This window comes from Typopeltis vanoorti, chromosome 13, assembly GCF_054136105.1.
Source record: "Typopeltis vanoorti isolate ZY-2024b chromosome 13, IOZ_Tvanoo_1.0, whole genome shotgun sequence".
Lineage (NCBI taxonomy): Eukaryota > Metazoa > Arthropoda > Arachnida > Uropygi > Thelyphonidae > Typopeltis > Typopeltis vanoorti.
In genome coordinates this window covers 101,656,907-101,669,901 of record NC_143561.1, presented here as the reverse complement: position 1 = coordinate 101,669,901, position 12,995 = coordinate 101,656,907, and the positions used below count along the sequence as shown (strand labels likewise).

The window sequence follows — 12,995 nt, the reverse complement described above, 5'->3', positions numbered from 1 at the left end:
TGACCTCAGATTTATCGACCGAATACCGTATTAATAACAAACATGATAAAGTGATATTGATTCATAAAGTCGACTTCAATGTACGCGAGAGAGAATATTGGAAGAAAATTGTGGTATGGTTGATATTTAAATAAAAGAAGTAAATTTGTAAAAAAAAACACGTGTTTGTGGGTGTGTCCAAGCACCGATTTTGAAGATGTTAATCATATTTGTAGAATAAAAGCAAGATAGAAAAGAAATAAAGTAAGCTAAGGTGTATTGAATCTAGGAACTGACATACATCGCTACGATAAACGCGTCCAAATTACGACATCCGTCACAATGTCTTAAATACGCGATTTGAATATGCTTTTTCGATAAATTTGCAAAAGGGATAGAGGAGAGCCTCTATCCCTTTTGCAAATTTATTCTTTTTCTGTAAAGCCCGTTATTTTTGACGCAACAACAGTTTATACGAATATCTGATTTTTATTGTTACGTCATAATCTTACATTTCGTTTATGCTTGGCTTTTGCAGTTATTGGGTGATTCGAGCGTGCGCATTGTTGGAAAGTTTTTCTAGTATTACATTATTATTTAGTTTGGAAAATTTAGAATATTTCTGAAGAATTAAAGCAATTTATTGTTAATCTTTGGAGACAATTTTCAGTTTAGTCGGTAAGGTAGAGAAGGACTTTGATGCAAAGATGTATACGGAGTCATACTAAATTAACGTAATGTCCTTATCACGTTGAATTTTTCATTAGCTTTGAAGCAACTCCAAAGGTCGAACATCTTAATAATTTAACCTTCTATTGCCCATTGTAACTCTGAAGTCACAAACCAGTTTTCTCATTATTTTATTGCTATTATGGATGTTATTCCTCTGTGACCAATGCGACGTGTACGTTGCATGTGTTGGCAATACTAGAAAGTACATATTTATACCACTAGAAGTCTCTATGTATAGGACTGCTGCCACGTGTTGTTTCAGTTGTTTATAGTCCTTGTTTGTATGCTATTTTACAGCTTTATTCTTCATGGTTGTAACAAATAAAAATATATAAACTCAAATAAGTATAATTCTTCAATATGACATGAATAGTGTCTAACCGTACTTTATGTTGTCATGGATGTAAAAACGTTTTACGGAAGAAATGAAAACGAGCAGGAGCATTCGAATAAGACCAATTTCTGGTTATGAATCTGAAGATTCTGTATTGACTTCAGATAGTGAGGATGACGAAGTAAGTATTAATATGGGTAACAATGTTATGCCTATGATTATCCCGGAGAGCGATGATGATGGTGATGAAGATGGTGTTGATAGACAACTCAGTGAAAATGAATATGACTCTATGGACAGTGAAATGAATGAGGACAGTTCTGACTGGAAGAAAGTTACTTGCCGCTCTACTCGGCCCATTCAGCAGTGGAAAGGCAGCCTCCCTTCCGGACCGGGAACTCCCCATGAACTTGTTAATTAAGGCAGTTATTGGACGATGACTTTTTAGAAAATACAAAAAGATGCATCCAGAACAATCACCACTGATAAGAATGAAGTCGAACAATCTGGAAATTCCAGATTTACTGCATATGACGTCATCAAAACATGGACACTGACACCAAAAAAAAAAAAAAAAAAAGGAGAGGATAATGCTCTAAGAATTCTTTGTAAACTTTGTTGATTCTCTCAACAAGAGTCTCCGAACATCTGAAGTTTAACAGATTTCTTGTTGGAATATTATTGTGAACTCCGGAATATTAAGGTGAGACTGGCCAGGTCGCGTTCTAATCTTTTAACCCTTAAAAAGTGCATTTGAGAAAAGTTAAGACGTCGAGGCGAGCAAGAGCAACTCGTTTAACTTTATTACACGCTTGACGGTTATTGGAGGAATGGAATTCAATGAAATGAGTGTCCACAGAATTCTATTGACGCACTCTTCCCATTGTATTATTACAGAATAATTAGAGTTAATTGTATCATTTTAAGTAGAATCCTTGTCTAATCTAAGTATATTGCCTTGATGCCTTCGCCGTATTCTTCAGTAGTGTGTGAGGATGCCCTCAAGGGCATCCCCGTCCCTTCCCTATTTGTAAAATTATTTCGGTCAGCCGAAAGTTGGACGTTCAAGCTGCATACGACAGATTCATGATCACGTGTGCACACACAAGGAAAGCGATGATCCAAACATGATTGTTGTGTGACGTCATAATGTAGCAATGCTTGCCTTTCTTTTCTACGTTGTTACTTAACATATAATCAGAATGTACTACAAATGAATGGTTGTGATGCATTTCGATTCAAGTTGATGTATTTTTCAACGTTTATTCGTCCCTGATTGAACTCCGCCCATTCGTTTAAGTAAGTAACAGCCTTAAGTAATTTAGTTTCATTTTTTCTTGAAGCACTTTTCTATAGTAAATTTTTACCGGTATCTGTTTATTTTATTTATAGACAAACCAGCAAATGGGAGAATTGGAAGTGGAATGACAAATTTAAGCAGTTCTGCTCTTTTCCGAATATTTGGAATTAAAGTTTATTTTCGAAATCTAAGGGAAAATATCACATTATGAATAATTCTTTCGAACTATTTATTAATATGACAGCAATTAAGATTATTTTTGTTCCGTAATTTGGGATATTTTTCATCGTGAACGTGAACAAAATTCGGATCAAAATAAAACGTTTAAGGCTTTCCAATGAAGATGGACGAAGACATTTTGAGCATCCCGGAAATCGACTTCGAAACGTTTCTATTAGCGGCAGGAACGAGGGGTGGGTAGGGTGCAGAACTGAAGAAAACCAAAACTACAAAATCCAAGTCCTTTTACGATAAATTCATTCACATCAGTCGGAATACTTTCAGAACAGAACGACAAATACGCAAAATGTAGCTCCCCCCCCAGAAGAATTGGCTGGGGAAATATGCAATTCATAAACAAATCGTTGAAGATGAAATCTCTGGAGATTCCTGAGGGATCATGACAATGCTTCGGACATGACGCTGGGGTGGGGGGGGGGGGGGGTGGGGGGGGGGGGGGGTGGGGGGGGGGGGGGGTGGGGGGGGGGGGGGGTGGGGGGGGGGGGGGGTGGGGGGGGGGGGGGGTGGGGGGGGGGGGGGGTGGGGGGGGGGGGGGGTGGGGGGGGGGGGGGGTGGGGGGGGGGGGGGGTGGGGGGGGGGGGGGGTGGGGGGGGGGGGGGGTGGGGGGGGGGGGGGGTGGGGGGGGGGGGGGGTGGGGGGGGGGGGGGGTGGGGGGGGGGGGGGGTGGGGGGGGGGGGGGGTGGGGGGGGGGGGGGGTGGGGGGGGGGGGGGGTGGGGGGGGGGGGGGGTGGGGGGGGGGGGGGGTGGGGGGGGGGGGGGGTGGGGGGGGGGGGGGGTGGGGGGGGGGGGGGGTGGGGGGGGGGGGGGGTGGGGGGGGGGGGGGGTGGGGGGGGGGGGGGGTGGGGGGGGGGGGGGGTGGGGGGGGGGGGGGGTGGGGGGGGGGGGGGGTGGGGGGGGGGGGGGGCAGAAAGTGATGTTGTGAGAGATGAATGATGCATGTGTACTAACTGATGACCTGGAAACTTGTTGTTCTCCTGGACGCTTTCTAACACCACAACATATGCAGTAGAGAGTGGTAAAATTGAAGACACTTATATGGTGATACGTGAACAACTGACAGAGATATTCTCTTCACAAAAGAGAAGATTTTCACCATTGAGTCATTTAACCACAAACGATCAGGTATATTCCCCAAATGGTTGCATAGCACCCAGGATTCAGAGAGGTCATCAGTGATGGGGTGATGTATCAGAGAGTATCCAAGTTGCATTTCTGTGAGAAAGCGGTCAAAATCTCTGCCAAAGTGTATCACATCTCCATGCTGGAACCTGTGGTACAGCCCCTGCACAACATCTTGTATCATGGTATACAGTGGACCTTCATTGCAACCCAACAGGACTCAACTCCTGTTGGGTTGCAATGAGGACCACACAACAGTGGTTTGAGGCAAAGGTGCCCTACCACATATCACCATCTGGTTAGCTGTCTGGAAGTCCTAATCTGAATCTATTGGACTTCAAATTGTCATCAGAGCTAGAGAGAAAAGCCTGCAAGAAACGACACCCCAGCATTGCCAACCTGAAGGTGGATTTGGAGCAAGTAGTGGCATAATTTCTGTTGGATGTTGTGCATGCTGCCATCAATATGTGGCCTCACAGACTATAAGCACAAAAACATTGAGTGCTGCTGTATGCACGTTTGTATATATGTGGTTTATGTGCGGAAAGCTGTAAATGATTTACTGATAGATTAAAGGTTTATGCACTGTTCAAGTTGTAACAGTATTTATGGCTAGACTAGGTCTAGCCCAAATTCCTGACATGAATTTACATTTTGAATATTTAATTGATGTTATTGTTTTAATACCTCAGTGTAAATTCCGTTCAAATTTAATTATATGATGATAATGATCATGAGACCTTTGTCAGGAGTTACAGTAGTCTTGTTCAATCAAGACTACTTTTGTTAGTTTTGTTTTGTTTTATATATTGTTGGTTATAATGCATTCTTGTCTGTAAATTACATGCATTTTCTGACAAGTTTTTATATTTTGCAAGATATAAACATGAGTTTCCCTCCGGAAACTTTGCCACCAAACTTTCGAGACCAGCTAATGAACATCTAGATGAAAAAGCATTTAAAAAATTCTTTGTTGTCTAGATGGGATATGATTCTAGATTTCTCAACCTAAGGGCATTTTCATTACTGAAATTCTGAGTAACGTCAGCAGAGTAACTGCTTTTAAATTGCAGCCAACCTCTTGCTTTTAATACTTGGTTCACATTTTTGCATAAAAGATTTTTTTATGAGATAAGATTCTGTAGTCAAAGAAAATAGCTTACATTTCACTATAACCATTATACTATTTTTTTACAATAACGGCTAACAGCAAAATTGATATATATATTTTTCTTTTGTTTAGGTGCTTTAGTAACTAGTGTTCAAAGAAATCCTTTTGATTAGAATAGTTACACTTGACAGCATGCATTCTGGACCCAGCATATGTAATCGGCAGCTGTATGCAGAAAACAGGAGGATGCCATACAAAGGAAATTTTCCTTCTGCAGGTCCCCAGTATGGAGGTCGCAATCAAAGAGGAAATGTGCAAAATAGAAATTCTTCACAGTCTCCTCTTCCACGTACAGACTCTTATTTCTTTACACCTCAAGGACAGTCATTTCGATCACAGTTATCCACACAGCTATCATATAATAACAACACCCAAGATCCAGCCAAAAAACCGCAGCCACATATTCTCCACACAGCTATGTTACCACCTTCAATGGTTTTAGGAGTTCCTTCCATCTCTCAGCCAGTTCCTATGGCCCTTCATTCTGTAGTGCCACATCAGTTACCACAAAACCACTCGTCAGGAAGTCCACATCAGAGTCTTCAGAAACAAACAGTTCCACAAACTAGTGCACAAAATGCTCAGGTTTCGACATCATTAAATGTAACTGTACCTGTTTCCACTCAAGTAGTTACAGTTCATAACAGTAATAATAATAGCAATGTGGCATCACAACCAGTATCAAATCTGCTAACAAATGCTACATATTCTTACCCTTATTACGGTCCACCTCCCCAGCCTCCTGTATTGTTAAGGACACCTTCGTTAAGTGTGGATAATTCAAATTACCAGATGCAGAGAACCCAGTTTCCACAGCAGTATGTACCATCATTTCCAAATTATGTGTATTCTTCTGATAATAATTCTTATGGATATTTTCAGCCATCTTATTATGGAACAAGCAGTATATCAACAACAAACTTACAAAGTTTAGAAGATAGCAGAAAAGAAGTGCGAACAAGAGAAAAAAAAATGATCCACATTGCATATCCTGACACTGGACAAGAGATTTCTGTTAATGTCCTTGCTGGAAAAGATGTATCACAAAATTTGGTATCTGAACAGTCTGCTTCCCAAGGACAAGAAATTAGTCAAATAGCTGTTGCATTTGCTACACAGGTTGCAATGGTGGCAACTTTGGATACTGGTAAAAGTAAATCTCTTGAACCTAAATCTTCTTCAGGATTACAACAAACAAATATGCCTTCATTGAATATTCCTGATGCTGCAAATACAGTAAATGAAACAGTTCTCAATGGAGTTTCTGTATGTGCAGAGAATGATGCTGTAATAAACAGTGACATGAAGACAGAGGAAAATAATTCTGTGGCTGAAGCTAGTGCTGACTTGTCTGATGTGGAAGCAGTTACAAACAAAGAACATATAGATGAAAATATCTCAAAGTGTGCTGAGACTGATGCTGTTAAAGATTCTCCTTTCTTAAATAATGGTGATAATGAATTAGCTATGAATATGGAACATGTGGAATCAAAGCAGAGCGAAGTTAGTAATTTAATAAATTCTAACTCATGTTCTAGTACTGATATATCAGTTAGTGAAAATATTAAGGGAATTGATTCTAGTGAAGGTAACACTAACTCACTTACCACAAGAGATGATTATCAGATTAATGAGATACATCTGAAGGATAATTCATTAATTGAGCTAACTACAGAAATGTGCTTAACTGAAAGTGACCAATCTAAAGATCCCCAGATGAATGCACCAAAGGAAAATGAAATGAATGCAGATTTTGCATCTGATCATAACGAGTTTTTGCACAATGACATAACAAGCAGTCTCCAATCAGTACATGTAAAAAATGATAATCAAAACAGTGAACTGGTTATACTACCAGATGCAGATGACATTTCAGCACCACAGTTTTCAGAAGATGCCAGTCAAAATACCTTATCTACCAGTAAAACAGAAACTATACTTCCTCATCAACAGCAAGAAGAAATCAGTGTTGATGGAAAACTAATCCAAGAAGGTGAAATATCAGACAAGATTTCTAAACACAGAACAGATAGTGAAAATGCACCTTCATCTTGTTCAGAAAATATAATCCAGTACGATAAGTCTGCCTTATTAAATCTTTGGTCTAGTTCACTCAGCCATAAAAAGCCTGATGGTTTACCAAATTTAGAGATTATTAAGCAGGAAATGGTATTCAGAAGTTTGGAAGATGTGTCACTCCAGTTAACTGAACCACATGATCATATAGATTTTATGCCTAGTTTTGCTAACACTGCAAGATATGCTTCACGTAGCAGGACAGGTGGTAATTATTATGGTTATGACAAAGCACCAAAAGTAATTCCTATTACACTAAATGTAAATATAAACTTGCATGCAAGTGAAAATGCATGGAAACCTGGACATAAAACATCAGCTGATACAGTGTCTGAAGAAGAGGATGCGGAGCGGTTATTTAAGAATTTTAGGAGTATTCTCAACAAAATCACACCAGAGAAGTTAGAGAAATTGGTTAAAAATGTTGAACAACTAGAATTCAATTCATTTATAAAATTAAAGGGAATTGTAGATTTGTTATTTGAAAAAGTTGTTGGGGAGCCTAAATATGGAGCCATATATGCAGAATTTTGTTCAAGGCTGAAAGATATTGAAGCACCTGAAGCTGATGACATAAAAGGTAAAAAAATTTCCTTAAAAAAATTGTTAATAAAAAAATGCCAAGAGGAATTTACTAAAGACAAAAAAGAAGAATTTAGGCTTGAAGAGAAGCTTAAAGAGTTTAAGGAATGTAAGAGTGAGGCAGAAAAGATCCAGTTACAAGAAGAAATGCAACAAGAACATGATAAAAGAAAGAAAGCTTTAGGAAACATTAAATTTATAGGGCAATTATATAAACAAAAAATACTTACTGCAAAAATTATGCATGAATGCTTGAATACACTTCTGCTACATCATGATGATGAATCACTTGAATGTTTGTGTGGACTTTTGAGCACTGTTGGCAAAATGTTAGATGCACCAGATGATAAGAAAAAGAATAACAAAAAAGCACTAGAGGATATGAATAATTACTTTAAGAAAATCCAAGAAATATCAAAAGATAAGCAGTTAAACTCCAGAATTAAATTTATGCTATTGGATGTTATTGATCTGAGGAAAAATAAATGGATTCCCAGAAGACAAGAAGCTGTTCCCCAAAAAATAAAAGTCATCCATGAAGAAGCAGCAAAACAAGCAGTAGAAGAGGAAATAAAAATACAGCAACACATAATGCAACCAAACTTTCAAGCAAGGCATGATAATTATCCAAGGAAGAGTCGTAGTTATAATTCACCTAATATTTCTGATAATGGATGGAATACTGCTAGGAGTAAGAACAACTTTGATCCTTCAAAGCATGTGCTGAGACCTGCTGATTCTGAAAGTATACAGTTGTATCCAGGAGGAACACTTTCAAGTTGGGCTCGTGGAAGTAGTGGTGGTGGAACTGGAAAACAAGCCAAAGAAAATAGGTCATCTTCCTACAACAACCGATATTCTTTGCTCTCAGAACAGATCGGTCCATTTGATAGAAATCATCCAAGGTCTGCAACATCCAGTCGAGATTCCAGCTGTAGTAGAGGACAGCGCATGTCACCACGTCCTGCTAGGAAGCTCTCTCGTCCTAATGATAATGAACTAGCAGAAGCAGTAATCAAAAAATTGTCACATGCTACTGATCCTCCTAAGAATTTAACTGCATCTTCACAGTCTTTGAACCAGAATGAAGTAAACTGTGTTTTGAAAGGAAGTTATATATCAGATGAAGAGATGGACAGAAAATCAAAGGCACTTATAGATGAGTTTCTGATTAATGAAGATTACCTTGAGGCTGTTGAGTGCGTAAAAGAATTGGTTTGTCCAGCTACTCTTAACAGTTTTATTTCTACCACCATAACACATGTTCTTGAACGTTCAACCAGTGCTCGGAGCAAGTTGGGGAAACTTTATAATGAACTTCTGACAAGAAATCTGCTTTCCATAGAGCAGTATAGTGAAGGTTTAAAATCTGTTTTAGAATTTGCAGATGATTTTGCTGTAGACATCCCCAAAATATGGGAATATCTAGGTGAGTTCATTGAACCAACTATAATGAACTCTTTTTCTTTTCTGAAGGGTGCTATTGAGCCTTGCATTTCTAATGGTAGTGCAAGTAAGCTAATGCTGGGTATTTTCCATGTACTTATGGAAAGAAGGGGACCAACAGAGGTTTGCAAATTATGGAAAGAATCAGGACTAAGGTGGGAAGATATATTACAGTCATCTGAGAGTGTGCAAAGGTTTATTCAGAATAATAAGTTAGAATTCATCTGTGAACCATTTCCTGAAACAGCAAGCACCAGAGATGCTAATATTAAAACACACTTAATTAATTTATTGAAACAGAATACCTCTAATGATGAAATTAGTGAGTGGATAGAGGAAAATGTCAAGGAGAAATCAAAGGATGTTGTGTTTGTTAGAAATCTTATGACAATAGTGATTGAAAATTCTCTCTGTGAGGATGACACCTCTTTCAAACTAAATCAAGACATGCTTAAACAGCGAACTAAGTTATTACAAAAGTTCCTCGACCACGAGCCCGATTTAGAACTTGCTGCACTCTATGCTCTCCAGGCTTTGGTGAATAAGCTGCACCATCCTCGAGGTGTGCTTCGTCACATTTTTGATACATTGTATGATGAAGACTTGATATCAGAAGATGCATTTAAAGAATGGGAATCAAGCAATGATCCAAGTGAACAAGAAGGAAAAGGTGTGGCTCTGCATTCAGTGGCATCTTTCTTTACATGGTTGCGTGAAGCAGATGAAGAATCGTCGTCAGGGTAAACAGATTTTATAAAGATTGTGCTTGGCTAGCAGTTTGTAAAAGAAGTTATACATTGTTTATCCAGTCCTTTTCAATGCTGTACTGTTATTCTTCAGCCAGATAGTGTGTATGACTGTGATATGTTTTGTTCTGAGTTGACTAAGAGTATATCAGTAGTAATTTATTAATTTCATACTACTGCTAAGAAGTCACATTAGTACTCATTTAAAAAAAATCATGTATTTTTTTAAAATTAAATTTAATATGTCAAGAGTATTTTTTGCAGGCTTAGTTTTGAACATGTATACAAAAATAAGTTTAATTTGTTTGGTAATAATACTACTGTGACAACTAGTAATCTAAGCTACTCGTGTTTCATTTTAAGCACATATATTACAATCTGTCAATAGAATTTCATATCAGGAATAATTAAACCTGTGAAATTGAGGTTTGTGGTTGTGAAGATCTGTCGCAGAAATTTCTAATTGCTCAATGGACATTTCCAGGTGCAAACTTCAAAATCAATATTTATTTAATTTTCTTAATTGAAGTGTACTTTTAGCTTGTTATGTGACCTGCTTCAAACAGTGTGCATGTTTTGTTTCACATTATGAATAGCTATGCAAGTTGAATTCCTACTTAAATTATGTGCAATATTTAAAGAAGCAAATTTTGTTAATACATGTATATGTCACACACTGTGGCCTAGTCTGTCTCATCTACAGTATTCTTGCATTTCTAAAGTGCTTGATGCTGGCAATTTTTGTGGACACTCTACAATATGCCCACTATCAGCGCTGTGATAATTCTTAAGGCTCCCAGAGTTCTATTTATTTTTGTATGCCAGAGTTTATGTACAAACAGATTTTGGAATAATTATAATTAATATTCTTATAGCCCTCAGACACGATTCTAATGTTATGATATTGATGACATTTTGTAAAACTTCCTTTATATTATACAAATGATGATTAAACTGTGATATGTGTATAGTGTACATATGAAGTGCAAGGATTGTGAACAACATAGCAGGTCCTCTACTGAAACATGTTCTTTGGTGTATTTTTAAAAGTGTATATGTGCTCACGTTTGAAGATTGGGTTGCTTAACAGTGTTAAATATAAAGCTAGTGTTCATCAAAATTTCTGGTATCAACTTTTTTTTTTTTCTGATCTGTAATCTTAAAGGTAAGCTAACCAAGATTCAAGCAGATAGCAGTATGTAAATGTTCTCAACAGTTTTTTCATGGCATTTTAGTATATGCTAATATCAACCCATAAATAGTATGATCAAAATATTGATATTATTTGCCTTATCTCAAGGGCAGCTGACACCAAAGTTTTGTTCTAAAATATTAAATACTATTTTTGAGTGTTTTTTTTTTTTTTTTTTTTTTTCCTCCCCCGTATATATTTCCAATTTGCACTTGGATTCCAATATAATACAATTGTTAAAATTCTTAATTGATACCATTTGAAAGATTCTGCCATTATAAGTAGCACTTCAGAGACTGAATTCAAGTTTCTCTTAACGGGGAAAGTGGTAAATTAAAATATTGTCGGATGTAATAACTTTGCCATAAATTTGGCAAGTTATTGTGTATAAACAGATATGCTAATATTTTGTGTATAACAAGTGTGTCAACAGGTGTCCTCAGTGTAGAGGAAAATTGTTCTAGACTTAATAAAGGACTTTGTACAATGGATCTAGCACTTAAGTCTGTTGTGCAAATTGTAGAGTATGACGTTTCAAAACTGTGTAATATAAGTTTGGAAGTTGTTAAAACAAGAGGTGAATATTCCATTTAATTTATTTCCAACCAGTACAGTTTTGGACATTGATCACTTACTCCCATTGTTGTACAGTAAAATGCTGTATTCCTAGTTTCCGATATTCTGTGCATGTTAAATTCACAGAGTTGAGAGGAGAGAAAATACATTTTACACAAATGCCGTTTCAGAAAAGTTGTGTATTTAATTTTGTACATTCTAAAATATACGAATGACATTCTGGTTGATATTGTCATGGAGAATGATGCTTTCATTGTAATTTTTTTTAGATACTGTATTTATTACAATTTCTCCTGTTCAATATTATTTTACTAGTTTACTTATTCTATTTTATTCCCCAGCCCAAATTAACTAATTTCCTTTTCATATGTATATATTTATTGGGATATTTCTTTCCATTAATTGTTTAGTGGTGGCTTTCCATTCAAATGTCCTGGGCAACAGTTCTTGGATATCTATTACAGGAATAAATATCTAAAGTTTTCAAGACTTGTTTTTTCTTATTTTATTACACATGCCAAATCAAGTTGTACAATCAGTTTTGTAAGGCAACAAACAAATGCTATCAATTTTTTAAATTACTCCATTTGGTTTTATAAGAAATAAATTTGATTCAAACTTTATCAAGTGTGTATTGATTTACTAGCAGATATTGGAAATTTCTAAAAGCTTTGCAATGTATGTTCATAATAAATTACATAGTAGCTAGAATAGTTAGAGAAATTTGATAGACTAGCTTTGAGTAAATGTGGAGTTTGTAAACTTTTTGCATGTTAATATATTTAATCACACGGGAATTTAAATTTTGTTTTACATCCACAAGAGATTGTAAACCTATAGTACATCATTACTATGTGTGTGTTAAGGATTTTTTACATAATCTAGAGATTTCTTTTGTGCACCTTTTTCAAGCTGCATCAGGCCTCCACTTGTTAAATGTGTGGATATTTCATCATTTATTTTCAGCTGTTATAATTTGGATGTTAATGGATTACTTGCTTCCACTATTGAATAGTATTCCTAAAGAAAGGACAGAAAATTGTTTCATACAAAAATGATTGAGAAAAATTTGTGCATTTAGTTTATATTCTAGAATATATGAGGCTGTGGTACTAAATGGGATATCACCACATACAGTATTTACTCCAATATATAACTCGCACCTTTTTTCCCAAAATTGAAGTTAAAAAATCATGGTGCAAGATATTTGCAGAGATTTTTTGTAAACTAAACTGATGTATTCATTATAATTTGTAATGGCTCACATTATTTATAAAATGAATGCATTTAAATGTTATTTATAGAATCGGCCACTCACCTTCATCACACAATATATTTGAATCTTTTAGAGACTGTTTCTGTAAATTATTCTGGTGAAATCATGTCCCAAGCTCTCAAAATCCATTTGCACCACATTTCTAATGATGGTCTTTAATCTTAATTCAACCCCATGCAATCCAAGATTGCACATTTCCTCTACTGATAGTTGCTTCCATCTCAAT

At 36.8% G+C, this 12,995-nt stretch overlaps 1 protein-coding gene across 9 annotated transcripts in view; it reads left to right on the top strand.

The window, feature by feature from the left end:
- The window catches only part of LOC150100419 (eukaryotic translation initiation factor 4 gamma 3-like), a 405,123-nt gene that overhangs the window by 280,065 nt on the left and 112,063 nt on the right, over nt 1-12,995 (top strand). For 8 of the 9 annotated variants that reach the window (XM_090403083.1, XM_090403090.1, XM_090403089.1 and 5 more), the window contains exon 3: nt 4,948-12,116. The exons of the other annotated variant lie outside the window; for it this stretch is intronic. In XM_090403083.1, coding sequence (XP_090259209.1) covers nt 5,008-9,723 — 4,716 coding nt within the window. In that variant the 5' untranslated portion in view covers nt 4,948-5,007 and the 3' untranslated portion in view covers nt 9,724-12,116. Of the gene's footprint in view, nt 1-4,947; nt 12,117-12,995 lie in introns of those variants that run through there. 9 annotated transcript variants of the gene reach the window in all.